Here is a 14713-nt window from a genome sequence, read left to right as displayed (position 1 = left end):
TTTAACCGGTATGGACATGATGTGACGGGATGGTAGGTAGGCATGCCATTACTAGGCTAGGAGTAGGTAGGTTAGAGGGGAAGGTAGAGCCTACATGCAATCAATGTGTTAATAGCCTAGACCTAGCTAGCTAGGCATTGCTACTTTATTCAGGTAGGTATACTCGACCATGCAAATGTACATGTACATATATTTAATTTATTTTTGATTTTTATTTTACTTTCAGTAACTAAAAAATAGACAATGGCTGCTGGAGCTGTTTGTGTGCCCTCTATTGTTCCGCTGCGTGCTCCCATTCCGGGCAAAAGTAAATTAAGCATTGACACAAATACTTTGATTGAGATGGGAACAGGTAAACAATTGTTCAAATAATTTCATTTGGCTTCGTATGATTATTTTTTGATGAAGTTTCTTTTTTTCTAAGCCAAACAATTGTTTTAAGTTTTGATAATCTGAATTGTAAACTTATTACCATATTACTACCATATATACTACTACAATGCATCAGTTTTTATGCAATATTATACAAATAATGAATGTTAATTAGTGCAATGGTACAAATAATTTCAGGTGAAAGATGAAATTCTATTTTTTAGAGGCGAAAACCAGAGTGAAAATAGAATTTTTAAATAGTACATACTAATTGCACGCCATGTGACCAACAGTCATCCAATCAAATGATAAGAATTTATCTAGGTGTTATAAAATATCTGCTAATTACTAATAGATACCAAAGATGCCTTTATTTACTACACTTTGGATGGTACCAAACCAAATCCATTTCAACAGCTTGGAGAAAAAACAACATTGAAATATAAAGAACCATTTATGCTGCCAGAAGGAAGAATAATGGTTAAGTCTATGGCAGTAACTAGGTAAGTTAACCAGATATGTTTAAAATATCTGATGTAAAAAAACAAATGAACAACACTCAAACTATAACAAGAACAACATAAAAGTAAACATTCAAAAATGTACGTTCAGTCAGAAAGCCTCCTACCCATGCCACAGCATTTCAGTAAGTTCAGTTCAGTAAGTTCAAGTATAGCTGATAATGATTTAATAATATAAATGTATTATTGATGGCAAGGTGGTGTTTTAAAGTTAGAGTCTGTCAAAGGTGGTTGTCACACAAGTAATGATTCCACCAGTGTGGATAACAAGTACTGCACTAAGAGTACATCAATACATTTAATCTTTAAAAAAAATCTATATCTGATCTATAATATCTTTGTATACAGAGACAAGACAAGAGAAAGTAGTGTTGTAAGCAAAGTATTTGATGTAGAATGGATACCAGGAACATCGTCAGAACATGACAGTGATATTGACACATTCAGGAGTACTAAAGTAAGCACATGTCACAAGTACAGAATACAGACTATCATTTGCTTGTACTTTACTTTTACCAAGGTTTACAGTCAATACCAGACACCTTACATCACATTACCAGACATCTCCCAATACCTTTGGCCTGGCCAAATATGTCTGGTTTTCTGGAAAGTCTGGTATTTGGAATGTGTTTTTAATGATAAAAATTGTTTGGACTGTTGGACTTCAAGTCTGGTATTGAGAGAGTTTACTGTAGTTAGATTGTCTTACTTTTCCCCACAAATTTTAATGATTTTCTGTATGTTATTTTGTTGATAGTCCGCAACCAGTAAAATGAATGGAAAGAAAGGATCAAGTTACAGAAAGCCAACAAAAGGTAGGTCTAAATCAATAGAAACTGTGGGAATACTTTTTTAAATACACCGTGTAGTGGTGGCAGATTGTGGTGCAATTTATTAATTACCTGTAAATATGTATCTATATGCATATATCTACTATGCTTGTTAATATAACACTGACATTAAAATATTATTTCATCAATATTATAATATGTTTGTCTATTAACTTATTTAAATTGCTTATTATAGGAACAAGGTTTATGGACGATAGACTAGGAAGGAAAACCCCGAGCACATCTAACAAGTCTCCGACAGTACCTGGTAATCGGACCCCATTGGCTACTCAGTCATCCTCACATAACAACCTGAATGTTAATCAACCAATCAACACACCCCAGAATATTACACAGACCAATAGACAGCAGAGAAGAACAGACTTTATGAAGTTTGTATAATTCAAAATTATTCTATTAAAGGACCATGTCTAAATTATGCTACTACAGTAACTAAAACCATTACATACTTTTTACAGTTATTGCTCATCTTAATTTATGCTCAGTCCATAATTTGTAATTAATTGAAACAAACTAAGATCATATGTTCTTGCAGTAAAAATGTAGTTACTGCAGTAACTGATTACAATATATATTTTCTTTTGTGATTCTTTCAACAGATGTGTGTTTTGCAATGCTGACAGACCTGCTGATCCCTATGCCAGATTCTGCATAGCTTGTGGGTCACCAGTACCCCCACTACCTAACACAAGACTTCCACCCCCTGAACCTGGTGATGTATGTCACATTTTATTTGCACAGTTGTTGACACAAATGCACATTTAGCTAAGATTATGCTATTAACATTACTGTTATTGAATTTAATTTCAAATTTTCAACATTTATTTAAACAATAACAAATTTAAATGTAATTTATCCATTATTGAAATGATTGAAAAAAAATGATCATATTTGCATACAGTATATTTAACCAGGAATTACAATTTCACTCTTCCCTGATTTGACATTATTTTGATTTCAGACTGGAATTTGTGTCTACTGTAATGCTATGGTCCCTTTAAACACTAATCAATGTTTGGTGTGTGAGATGCCTATTACACCACAACTTATCCCACAAGCAAGTGTTAAATTAAAGGTGAAGTTACATTTTGTTTAGGATTATCAGATAATATATAAATACTCTAGCTGATCACCATCTTTCACACTGTGTGGCAGTATGGTATGCACAGTTGAAATACAGTCTAATTGTATAATGGCTATGGTTGAATATTGTAATCTATTACATAATAAAGTAAAAGAAATGAAATCCTATTAATGTCAATTACAGAAAAGAAGTCATAGTGATGTCATCATTAATAAGGTAGACATTGTCCAATCAGCTTGATGTATTTTTGCAAAATGTATACAGTTTGTCCAATCAGCTTTGGTGTTATTTATTGATAGGTGTAAACTAGTTTCAATGTCAACTTCAATGTTGCTTAGTTGCAAGTAGATGCTTCTGTTTCTTTTTTTTTTGTGACATATATGTTTTGTGCATAGCTAATTTATGTTTATACATGCAATTATGCTACTGCTATATGGCCCTGCTGATTGTTTTAAATAGTATAACTGTTGACCTAGTCACCTACTGATAACCTCTATGTATATATTTAGGATAAGTTACTGTGTACAGGTTGTGGGACAGCAAACCCTGCAAATCTACAATACTGTGTAACGTGTGAACTGACTCTACAAGGGAACTCAAAGGTAATAAAAGACAAAATCTCTGTATATATTATACAGATATTGACTGTTCAGAGGTTAAATATAAGATTTGACATCCCCGAGGGAATGATATTATGTTCGAGGGAATATATATTTCCCGAAGCGCCAGCTGAGGGAAATATATAATTCCCGAGAACTTAATATCATTCCTGAGGGGATGTCTAATCTTATATTTTACCGATATAAAAGGCGATATCTGTTATATTACATAGCCAACAACAAGTAGAATATCTGTTGGGTCGGGTAGTTAGGCTAGACCTCCTTTTGTATTGTATGTAAACAAGCCTGCCTAGACACCTATCCCGAGGATATATATGATTTACGATCCTCGCAGCGGTAGTCATGTGATGCAGTTTCAACCAATCACGTTCACGTATTTACATAGGCTATGTAATATATATATATATATCATATTTATCATCTTCCTTTTAAAGCACATATATAATCATAAGTTATACTATGTTATTCTTTTATTTTGCAGCCAGTCTATAGTGGTCTATCTGCGCCCCCAAAACCTGCTAAGGGAGGGCGACTGCTTTGTTGTAACAAATGTGGAAGAGTTAACAGCCCTGATGCGCGGTATTGTGATTGGTGTGGATCCAAGGTACCAATATTAAACATATCTAAAGCTCTGTCTACACTATCAAACTAGTTTGAAAAAAAAAAGTGTGATGTGCCCAAATATCGTAGTGATATACCAAAAAAAAGTGATATGACATCATATATCCATATATGGGCACATAACATTTTTTGTCATATAAAGTTTGATAGTGTAGACAGAGCTTTACAGTGAAAGACTGTTTTCTCTGCAGTACAATCTGTCTAATATTTGTTATTTACCAATGCTTTGTTAAATTTATTATTTATTTTTTAGCCTTCACCATCCCTTACATTCCTTAACTGTTCAAAATGTAACGCCAGTAATCAACCTTACGCAACATTTTGTCATTCGTGTGGATGTTTTACGTCGCCCCCTATCCGTCATGATCCACGTAATAATGGTATCACAGTTGGTGGTAGATCCCCATCACAGGTATTGTACTTTTAAAAGTCTGTTATTATAAATTTCACTCATTATGTGCATAATCATTTAGAGTACAGAACAATAAATATATTTTACTTGCCTAGCATTAAGCTCTGTCTACACTACACTGCCCAAATATAGTAGTGATCATGTCCATATATGGGCTTATCACAATTGTTTTTCACATATACTTGATACTTTAATCTAGAAGACAGCGAGAGACATTGTCCACTTGACTTACCATGGTGAACCACAGACCGGACAACTAAAGTATATAACCTAACTGAATGCTTATTAACATAAAATAGAATCATTGAATTTAATATTTTTTGAAAATCTTTGAATATTGTTGTCAGGTTTTAGACCCCAAAGGGTCATCAGCTTGGGTACCAATGTCCATGCCAAAGGATCCAACACCAAGAAATTCTGTTGGCACTCAAACTGTTGGACTCTTTTACCCTTCAAACAAGCATCTTAAGAATACGATGCCTGAAGATGGTATGGTAGTCACTGAGAAGAAGCCTGTGCTGACTGCTGTTAGTCCTGGTAAAGGTATGTACAATAAACATACAAGAAGGAAGGTATGTAAAAAAAACATACAAGGTATTAAAGCAATTCCAAAATGTGTATTATAAAAGAAAAAATAAGCTCATACTTTAGGAGATATGTAAAGTAAAAGTTGTTTTCAAAAGTACAGGTGTACTTAAATTGTCTATTTATTTTTAAATGAACAAATAATGAAGGAAAGTATGACCAACAGGAAGACCAAAAGATGAACCAAAAGAAGAAAGACAACCCATCCTGACAAAAATGCAAACAAGCTGTGTAATGAAACCGTTGATATGAAACACATCTTCTATGTGTCTCATACCAACCAAATTCTTATTGGTTTCTTTCAGGCTACTGGAGACAGCAAATGGATCATATTTGTGGTCATCTAAAAGCACATGCTCAAAATAATACAGAGTTTAGAACAATGATTAGTGAGCCGAAAATAGGAAAGGTATTACGCTACCACTTTTATTGAAAAAGAAAAAAAAAGGCATTAACAAATATGGCAATAGGTTAAAAAGTAGATTATTCTTGTCTAGTTTAATCCCCTTTAAAATTTATTGAAAAAAACAAAACATTTGTAAAAAGAAAAAATGATGGTATCATAACCATCCAAAATAGCTAAAATAGCATATAGTCAACTTTGTACTTGTGTTCTGTGATATTTTAGACATAAATTGTGCAGCATTACAATATGGATCAACTTGTATTATCAGTCAAACCATAAAAGACTCCAATTCTAAGCGTACTTAATCTCATCTTGATAAAGTAGACTTACTTATTGAGAATATAAAAACCACATAAAAGACATGAACACTGCCTCGTGGGAAATAATCTATAGGTCAAGCCCACGTCTTGCGATGAGAAAGTTGCAACGGCTAAGCAAGAAATCAATCAACCGTGACCAGTCTCGTTATGATGGATTGACTACAAACTGCCAGATGGCTTACATTTACTTTTTTTTATTGATAAGTTGACATTTATTCAGCAATTAATCAAGTTTTTAATTGCAGTTGATATCAGCCACAGTCCATGAAGACGGCTACGAGCTTAGCGTCAACGTTTGTTACGCTTTACGAGGGAATCGAGATGACCTGACTGGTAAACCACTGGACGTTGGAAAAGGAGGGTTCTTAAGCCAATTGACCGAAGGAAGACGACATAGTTTTAGTGGTAGCACTAGTAGTCTTGGTAAGAGAATGTTAAGTATAATACAACACAATATTTGGATTCATACAAATAGAGCATACACAAATTATTAGTACATATATATAAATAATGCCGTATCTGAAAACTAAAGCTCTGTCTACAGTATAAAACTAATTTGACAAAGAGTGATGTTTCCAAATATGGTATTGATCATCATGTCCATATATGGGCACATCACATAAAGTTTGGACTTTTTTTTTGATAATTTTGATTTAAACCTAAGGGAGCTAAATTAGTATTACTCTGAACTTTCAAAACTTCTTTAATAAAAGATTTTTTTTTTTCCAGATTCAATCGGAAAGAAAACAACCAAGAAATCGACAAAAACCAAAGTCAAGAAAAATGAGAAATTAACTGTAATTCTACATCCTCAAATGTTTATTTGTTGTGTAACAAGTGTTTTGCAATAATAGTTGTGATATTATATAAAGTTATATAATGTTGTATTGCTTTATATGTAATCCTTTCCCGCTGTTGAGTGATTGAAAATAAATCGCCATTTAGAGATTTGTTTTCTTTATTATATTCAGCTATACTTTACTATATCCACAATACAAGTTCTGAAACTGTCTCACATTTCCACATGCAAAATACAATTTAAAATTGGCAATAGTATTACAGCCTATTTGCTTCATATTACATTCTAGGCCTATGACAAAGAACTGTTGAAGGAAGTTGGTCCAAAAGGAGAAGGCAGAGAGGAGGAGGTACAAAGAATACTTGAAGAGGTTAGTTCACACAATAATACCAATAAATATTTTAACAAGGAGAGTTTATACCAAAGTAGGTAGCTAGCTTGAAGGTTACAAAAAATGTACACAATTCGTAAATTTGGCATATATACAATTTTATTTGGATTTAATTAGATCATCTCACTCCTGATGACGATCAAAGTACATTGATCGAGAAACTCAACAGTTATTTTCAGAACTAAATATACGTGGTTTACCGCAAACTTAAAGATTTAATTGTATATATAGGGAGCAGACAGTAACTGTGAGAACAATGACGGAATACCTGTCCTCACCATAGCAACCATCAACAACAGAGTGGAGTGTTTGCCAGTATTGCTTTCAGGCGGTGCAGATATCAACAAAAAGTCTGGACCGTAAGTCATTGCTTATCTACAATTACAAATTACACATTTTTACCAATTTGAGTTGGAAATTTTCAGGGAAAAATGCATTTACAGTCATTGTTGCCTTTAGCAGGATCTTCTCTTGTACCAAAGAATACTAATGAATACTAAATGAATTAATATGAAACTATTGTTATAATTTTCTAGAAGAGGAAATGCCGCTCTACATGATGCGGTGCTACTAGGTCCAGAGGGAGAGGACGCCGTGAAATCGTTACTAAATGCCGGAGCTAGTACCAAAGTGAAAAATAATAAGAATGAAACTGCGCATGATTTAGCATCAAAACAAGGGTACGAGAACATTATTACATGCTTTGCATCAACTGCCGGCCAAGATATGTTGAGCAAATTGATGAAACAAACCAATAAAAAACCAGCCCCTCAGGTGTTTTAATCTGTTTAAAAAATAGCAATATTAGAATATTAGAAATAAAAGTTTAGCCGATACTTGGTATCTATAATTGTTCCAGTATCATAGGTATATTCTGTAATACAGTGTCACATGTTTCAAATGTCATGCCTGTATCATTAGGCCATAAGCCTAACCTTAACGTACAACCGACACATGTGATGCACATGTGATACTGTATTACAGAAATCCTATGAATTCTGGCCACATTATATCATATGTTAAGATACAGCGAATCGGTGGTTGATTTTAATCTTTAAATTTTATGGTTCGTTGTGGTTAGGAAATAGAAATTACATTTGGTGGAAGAGTAATTAAACAATTAATAAATAAGTAATTATTTTATGTAAAACATTTTAATTATCACTGATCAAATATTTAAGCTCTTAAATTTAAGGTTATATTTTCGAAAATGAGATTATGGAATTTTGCAAAATAATATTTAAATAATGTGTAGTTATATTTTTAAACCTTGTTTATTTGTAGTTGATTGAATTTAAATAATCATTAATCATGAGTTGTAATTCTTTTATTGTAATTGTCCCACACCAGGGTAATAAATTAACTGTCTACCTTGCTTACTTCAACAACCTATAAAGGAATCTCATATTTCATAATTCCCTAGATGTTTATTAATTTTTCATAACATGTCAACCATGAGTCCCATATAAGGTAAGGACATTAAAGTTACATTTCTACATCTGCCTCATCATGTTCCCTCGTGGATTAATGTGGATATTTAATGATGAGTAAATGTGTCAATTCAGGTGATTTTGTGATTAATATTTTGAAAGAAATTGATTGCTATTTATATGCCTTGTATTTTAAATTAATTTCTATAAATACACTATAATGCATTTGAATTGTCATTGGTTTACGGGACACACACTGAGCATTGGATCAAAATAAATATTCTGTTCAGAATTCTGAGTAGATAGGGAGGTATGTAATTGGTCAGATGTTTTCCCAACTCTGACGTAATGTACTTTATGCAAATTACATTGAAAAGAACGCTTATGTATAAAGTACTGTTGCGTCATAGTGGGGTGAAACCTGACCAATTACAAAGCATTTTTTAACGACGATGTTTAATATATTAGTTTTCCATAATCTTTTAATATATCACCCACGGCCATGAAACCTTGATAAATTCAATTTGATTTATTTTTAATCGTACTTTTGTAGCACTAAATAGTCCATCCAGAAATTTGTTTTTAAAATTAATATTTTGTTTGTGTAATATTCTTTTATATATTTATTGTGTATTTAGTTACAGTTTAATACAGTACTCTAATGTATGTGATATATAGGCCTAGAGTAGAATAGTCCGTCCAACACTTTGTTATTCAAATTGTATTAATATAATAAGAAAAAAATGATATTCTTTTAATATATTTATTATGGATTTTACTTTGGTAGATGTCAATAGGCCTACTCCAATTTCATGTGTTGTATTCTGTTTTAAATTTGACCGAATAATACCAAAGCCACAATATTGTCTTTCTGGTGTCGTTATTACCATGGAGGTATCCATGTTATTACTAAGTGACATGCTTACTCTAAGTCTCCTACCTACTTGTTATTTAACCACGTACAAGTGTGATGGCACGCTTGTAAGGTTTTAGCGAACTATTCGCTTAAGGCAGTCCTCAGCAATCAACCGTATTTTTCCCCAGGAAAAATTCTATGATTATAATTTGAATATTATTATTTTAATTATTAAAGAATTCCATCAATTAAATTTCCAATTGATCCAGAAAACACTAGGGCAGTAATATTGAACTCACAAACACTTTGATACTGTCTATACCAATCCATTGTCAAGACCATTTTGTATTTTTTTAGTTTTATGGGCTGCCTCTCACCAGCTTTTTCCCATTTTATAGTTAACCAAATTATTAATAATAATAACTTTGAAGAGAAATAAATGTTACTTATAACAACTGTAGGTGTGGTCTCTATGGTATGGGAGAGATTAGTTACGGACTGCCATGTCAACTGTACTTAAACAGAATTTAACAAGTACATCACAACGAAACGTTTGTCAATAAATATTCATTTGTTTAATTAATAGTTCTTGGCAATAACATACATACAATATAAAATATTACTTATAACATTATGACGGAATTATTAATACCGGTAACTAAATACTATGAACCGAACTTTACGATTAAATCATTTTGCGCCAAAATATTCCGATCTGCGGTATGGTGGAATTATTGGTGATGGATGAACTACATCTGACGCACTTGACAAAAACGCGCTCACAATTTTCTTATAATTTCATTTCAGACAGTTAATTGGTACTGGTACCGAAAAATATAAAATTTGATAATAGAGGCTATTATAATAATTAATTTGATATGGTGAATGAATTTGTAGAGAAACACGTTTCAAATGGACCACACATTGGCTTAAATTGTTGACAACAGTACACGTACTATACATACTCCTCAGTATGGTGCCGGACGACCTGGTGCTCGGCATGAAACTGGCTTGGAAGGCAGCAGCAACAACGACAGTGCAAGACGACCGGCTCAGTGTGATCTTGCGACTGTGAGGGCAATGAATGTTTTTATATGATGTAATAAGTACCGCAAAGTTTGTAATTATGCCTATCAATTTAAACACATTCTTTAAGTGTCTCTCAACCTGTACAAATGTACCACCGGAATGTTGCTGTTTCTATTCACTTACCCGTCATGTACTTCAGTTATTCAGTTCAACATTGGTATATAAATCCACAGAATCTTCATGAATTCAGTATAAATCCAACGTAAAATAAATCCGTATAATTAAGTATATATAAATCCATAATTATTGGTATTATCTGAGTAAAGTAAAACTGTAAAACGCGTGGTCGCTGTACAATCTTTTAGTTACAAGTGTCGGTTTCCAGGTGTACAAATAATTTGCATACATTCTACATACGATTACTGTACACTACGAATTAGACAACGTATTCGATTCCGGATAATTTAGAATCGGTTTTCAATTAGTTTTAATTCGGCATAGTGAGAGCTTTTTTTCGCATAATAATATAAAATTATAACATTTAGCGCTTTGATTATTTTATTTAATGTAAATTTAGTGAATTCAAGACAAGATTGTTTTCAGTAATTAAATTACAGAAAATACAATATGAAAATTACGCGAAACGAAAGCTCTATCAACAATTAGGCGCGCGCGTGTTAACCCGTTTGAAATCCTATTCTAATTACACAGCGTCCGATGAAGCTTATTTATATTCCTATTCTAATTACACAGCGTCCGATGAAGCTTATTTATATCATTCAAATAATATCCGTTTGCCGAAGTTTACTGAAAGGAAAATATAAAAATGTCAATATATAATGTCACTTTAATAGTGATAATAATATTATATAAAATGTACAGTTTGTTCATATTATACATGATATTTACACTGCGAACGTTAATACCCTGAATTTCATTTTAAAAGCAGTCGATAGCGACACGAGATTAACCAAAACATTCGTCGGTGACGCCCTGAGAAAATAAAAACTATCTAAAGCTCTGTCTACAGTATCAAACTAATATGATGTGCTCAAATACGGTAGTGATGTGCCCAAATATGGCAGTGGTATGACATCATCATGTCTATATATGGGCACATCACATGTTTTTGTCGCATAAACTTTGATAGTGTAGACAGAGTATTATGTATTTCAATATCATATTATCAAATATATTGTTTAAACTTAATGAGATAAATCAAGTAAAAAAACACGTAACCCGTTTGGAATAACACAAATATTGAATGAAATTCCACATGCTTCACCTAGCTCACAATATTATACCAGTATATATCACCTATCAACGATCACTGAGACGATTACTAACGAACGTTAAAGCTTCGTTCCCACTGGGACGCAACGCAAGCGTACGTAAGTAATTTGACCAATCACGACACGCTGGATCATCCAAACTGTCGCTTGTGATTGGTCAAATTACTTACGTTGTGCTTACGTCGTTAAGTGAGAACAGTGCTTTAAAATGAAAAACAATGTTCATTATATTATTTTCATGTCAAACTTATATACCATAGTTACTTTTTCATACACTAATATACTGTGGAATGCAACTGTGTTAATTTTGGCAAAAATTGTCTCTAGAAATCATTAACTCTTTTTATGTATTTTCTCAAATCGGAATCGTTTGGAAATTCTCGACAACCGGAGTTATTATTAGGCTGTCTAACTTGGTTATATTTTGTCCAATCACCTTTGCAAATAATCCACGGAAGAATATCGATTTTATAATGTAATTCTGGTGATATTTTTGAGCTGATTAATTGCGGCGTCCCGGCTCCAGGCCCACGTGTGATTAACTTGCGATTGTTATTATAGCAACATTGCTGAGATGCTGAGCTTGTGGTATGGTCTGAATGCAGTGATCTGATACAGTATTTAGCAGTGGGTTTGAATATTTCCAAGTGGTCATCTTCACTACTTGCATCTTCCCAATTAAACCACATTTCAGATTCTTTATCCAATATGGCGTCTAGAATGTTTGTAGGATAGGTACACGGACAGTTCGGTAAACCTTCAAAGTACGGTGTCAACTGATCTTTACATTTCATCCATTCTTCACAATTATCTTTTTCTGTGAATTATTAAAACAATTCAGGACTTAGTTAGTGACTTCACTGTGAAACATGTACAGTATATGGAAATGTAATGTAGGCCTATAATATTTATGACAATAATAATTGATTTACGGTAAGTTTAAGTGACAATACTAAGTTATTATATTGCTGCTACTAAGTACAGTTTTCAGAATTAAGATATGATATTACTGTACGGCCTACATCTTGTTGAATAAAGTTATAGCAACTCAATGACGTAGGCACAACGCAATTGAGTTGACCAATAACAAGCGACGACAGTTTGGTGATCAGGGTGCGTCGGGCTTACGTCATTGCATCGCGTCCTATGGATGGACGCTTTAATACGATGTTTATAATCTCTAAAAAAATGTTTCTTATTAACCAAAATGCAGTAAATATAATTACTGTACCTGCAACCGTAACAGGAACGGCACTACTTGGTAAGTCCACTGACGATGTTTCTATAAGAAAAATAAATAAATCATAAATAAAATATGCCTTTGCAGCTATTTGATTTATATTTATATAAAAACAAATTAGTCTATATTACGTATTATATTTGTGTTTTACCCGTCAATGACCTTTATCAAATAATTATAAACTATTCAAATCTCCTCTAATGGTTTATTTAAACCTTGACAAGGTGTCACTAAAAGTGAAGCGGAACCCTACTCCCCTGAGGGCAGTATATAGATTATATTAATTTCCACAGTCCGGAATTGACTTATGTGATGTAATTTTGTTCTATATGGGAAAATGAAATATCCACACATGTATCAATTGCATTATAATGAAATAAAACAAGTTGATGTAGTAGATTACAATGTGATTAGCTGGAGGTCACCGTCACTGCTAGCCTACATCAACCTAATTATGATTGCATTAATGGGTTTACTCTGAAGATTTCATTTGCGAAATGCGTTGGTATATCATGAGACAGGTGTGCGTACATTGTGTGTTAACATTTCATCTGTTTCATCCCGTAACCCTCTAGAGAACTGATGGTGCGTTTGTGTTAAGCTTGATTTGTCCCTCAAGCCACTCACCTGGCTGCCCCTTAATTCAATATAAAACGTCTATCTATACACGAATTACACTATGGACAGAAAATACGTAGGTTTTGCTAAATGCTGTCGGAATTGTAATTTTCGAGAGAGACACCTTTTAAATACTGAAAGCAATATGCTTACTCAGAATGGCTGTTTAGAAATAAAGTTAAGCTATGTCTACACTATCAAATTAGTTTGACAAAAGAAGTGTGATGTACCGAAATCCAAATATAGTAGTGATATGCACAAATATGGTAGTGATATCACATCATCATGTCCATATATGGGCACATCACATATTGTCATATAAAGTTTGATAGTGTAGAGCTTTATTTTACTATTGTTGTTAATGTTGAGTTTTTCCAATAAAACACAAACAATGTGCTGTAACAACACTAAGTTCAATATCCCCAGCAGAGGTAGATATAAGTACATTTGGCTTGGTTTTCAGAACGGTATCCACATTGTGACCTATATAAAACCCAACGATTGATTAACCACATCATTTAAGTGTGGTTTCAATTAGTGGTAGAATTTTCTTAAAATCGTCTAAACCAGAGTAGCCTAAATGGGCTGGAGTTTGGAGAGGTTTTAATAGCATAACATCAATCAATTTATATAATAATTACAGATCTTGGGTGACAAATATCAAAAATGGAAAATAAAAAAACATTTGGAAATGTAAATATTAACGGACTTGACCAAAGTTAGTAGTCCACCAGCTCAAGAATTATACGTATGAAACGCTATGTGTGCCACAATGTTTATACTATAGTATATTATTCTTACCTGGACAAGGTTGATAATCACACTCTTGTGTCTCTGATGCAACACATCTAATTGAATTGCAGCTCCGTGATCGTTGTCTTAACCCGTGTCCACACGATACTGAGCATGCCGTCCATTCACCCCATGTCACTTCTTTCCCTAAAAGAATTAGATATTATAAATTAGTTTTAGATGTTGTATCGTTTGTTAGCATAGGTCATATTTTTTTTATCATTTTCTCGTTTTTGTTCAGTTTCCAAACTATATCCAGTTCTGAGCAGCGCCCTTCTCCGTCGTGCCTCTACACAGGTTGCATTTTGTATATATTCAATTATGCTTTATGTTAGGAATGACTAGGAACAATTAGCCTACAATTGGCCTAATGGAAGCATAGGACATTTGACACCTTGGACTCGTCAGTCCAGCTGCCTATCGATCCTACTTCATCGTATCGTACACAACACAAATTTTGTTTCAATATTATTG

The 14713-nt window shown here is 33.1% G+C and overlaps 2 protein-coding genes across 5 annotated transcripts in view; one reads left to right on the top strand and one right to left on the bottom strand.

Annotated features, from left to right (window-relative positions):
• The first annotated feature begins 228 nt into the window (after positions 1 to 228).
• Positions 229 to 9317, top strand: LOC144851860 (double zinc ribbon and ankyrin repeat-containing protein 1-like). The gene is made up of 17 exons (XM_078709508.1): positions 229 to 352; positions 728 to 875; positions 1242 to 1350; positions 1651 to 1708; positions 1920 to 2115; positions 2344 to 2461; positions 2706 to 2819; positions 3338 to 3430; positions 3930 to 4052; positions 4323 to 4481; positions 4829 to 5024; positions 5372 to 5475; positions 6038 to 6215; positions 6522 to 6589; positions 6881 to 6961; positions 7214 to 7341; positions 7519 to 9317. Exons 1-17 carry the CDS (start codon positions 244 to 246, stop codon positions 7763 to 7765), a joined length of 2229 nt encoding a protein of 742 aa, XP_078565634.1. The 5' UTR covers positions 229 to 243; the 3' UTR covers positions 7766 to 9317.
• A 1809-nt stretch (positions 9318 to 11126) lies between these two features.
• Positions 11127 to 14713, bottom strand: part of LOC144852439 (isthmin-1-like) — a 29211-nt gene continuing 25624 nt past the window's right edge. For all 4 annotated transcript variants that reach the window (XM_078710242.1, XM_078710243.1, XM_078710244.1 and 1 more), the window contains exons 3-5: positions 14249 to 14386; positions 12821 to 12871; positions 11127 to 12406 (exon numbers count right to left, since the gene is read on the bottom strand). In XM_078710242.1, coding sequence (XP_078566368.1) covers positions 11913 to 12406; positions 12821 to 12871; positions 14249 to 14386 — 683 coding nt within the window. In that variant the 3' untranslated portion in view covers positions 11127 to 11912. The remainder of the gene's footprint in view (positions 12407 to 12820; positions 12872 to 14248; positions 14387 to 14713) is intronic.

Source organism: Antedon bifida, chromosome 9 (assembly GCF_963402885.1).
Source record: "Antedon bifida chromosome 9, ecAntBifi1.1, whole genome shotgun sequence".
Taxonomy (NCBI): Eukaryota; Metazoa; Echinodermata; class Crinoidea; order Comatulida; family Antedonidae; genus Antedon; species Antedon bifida.
Note: the sequence above shows the minus strand (reverse complement) of the source record. Positions and strands in the feature narration are given on the sequence as shown.

Coding starts and splice junctions, on each gene's coding strand:
- LOC144851860 (XM_078709508.1), top strand. CDS start 244: ATGGCTGCTGGAGCTGTTTGTGTGCCCTCTATTGTTCCGCTGCGTGCT. Junction 2,462..2,705: donor CACCCCCTGAACCTGGTGAT/GTATGTCACATT, acceptor TTTTGATTTCAG/ACTGGAATTTGTGTCTACTG. Junction 6,590..6,880: donor AGAAAAATGAGAAATTAACT/GTAATTCTACAT, acceptor ATTACATTCTAG/GCCTATGACAAAGAACTGTT.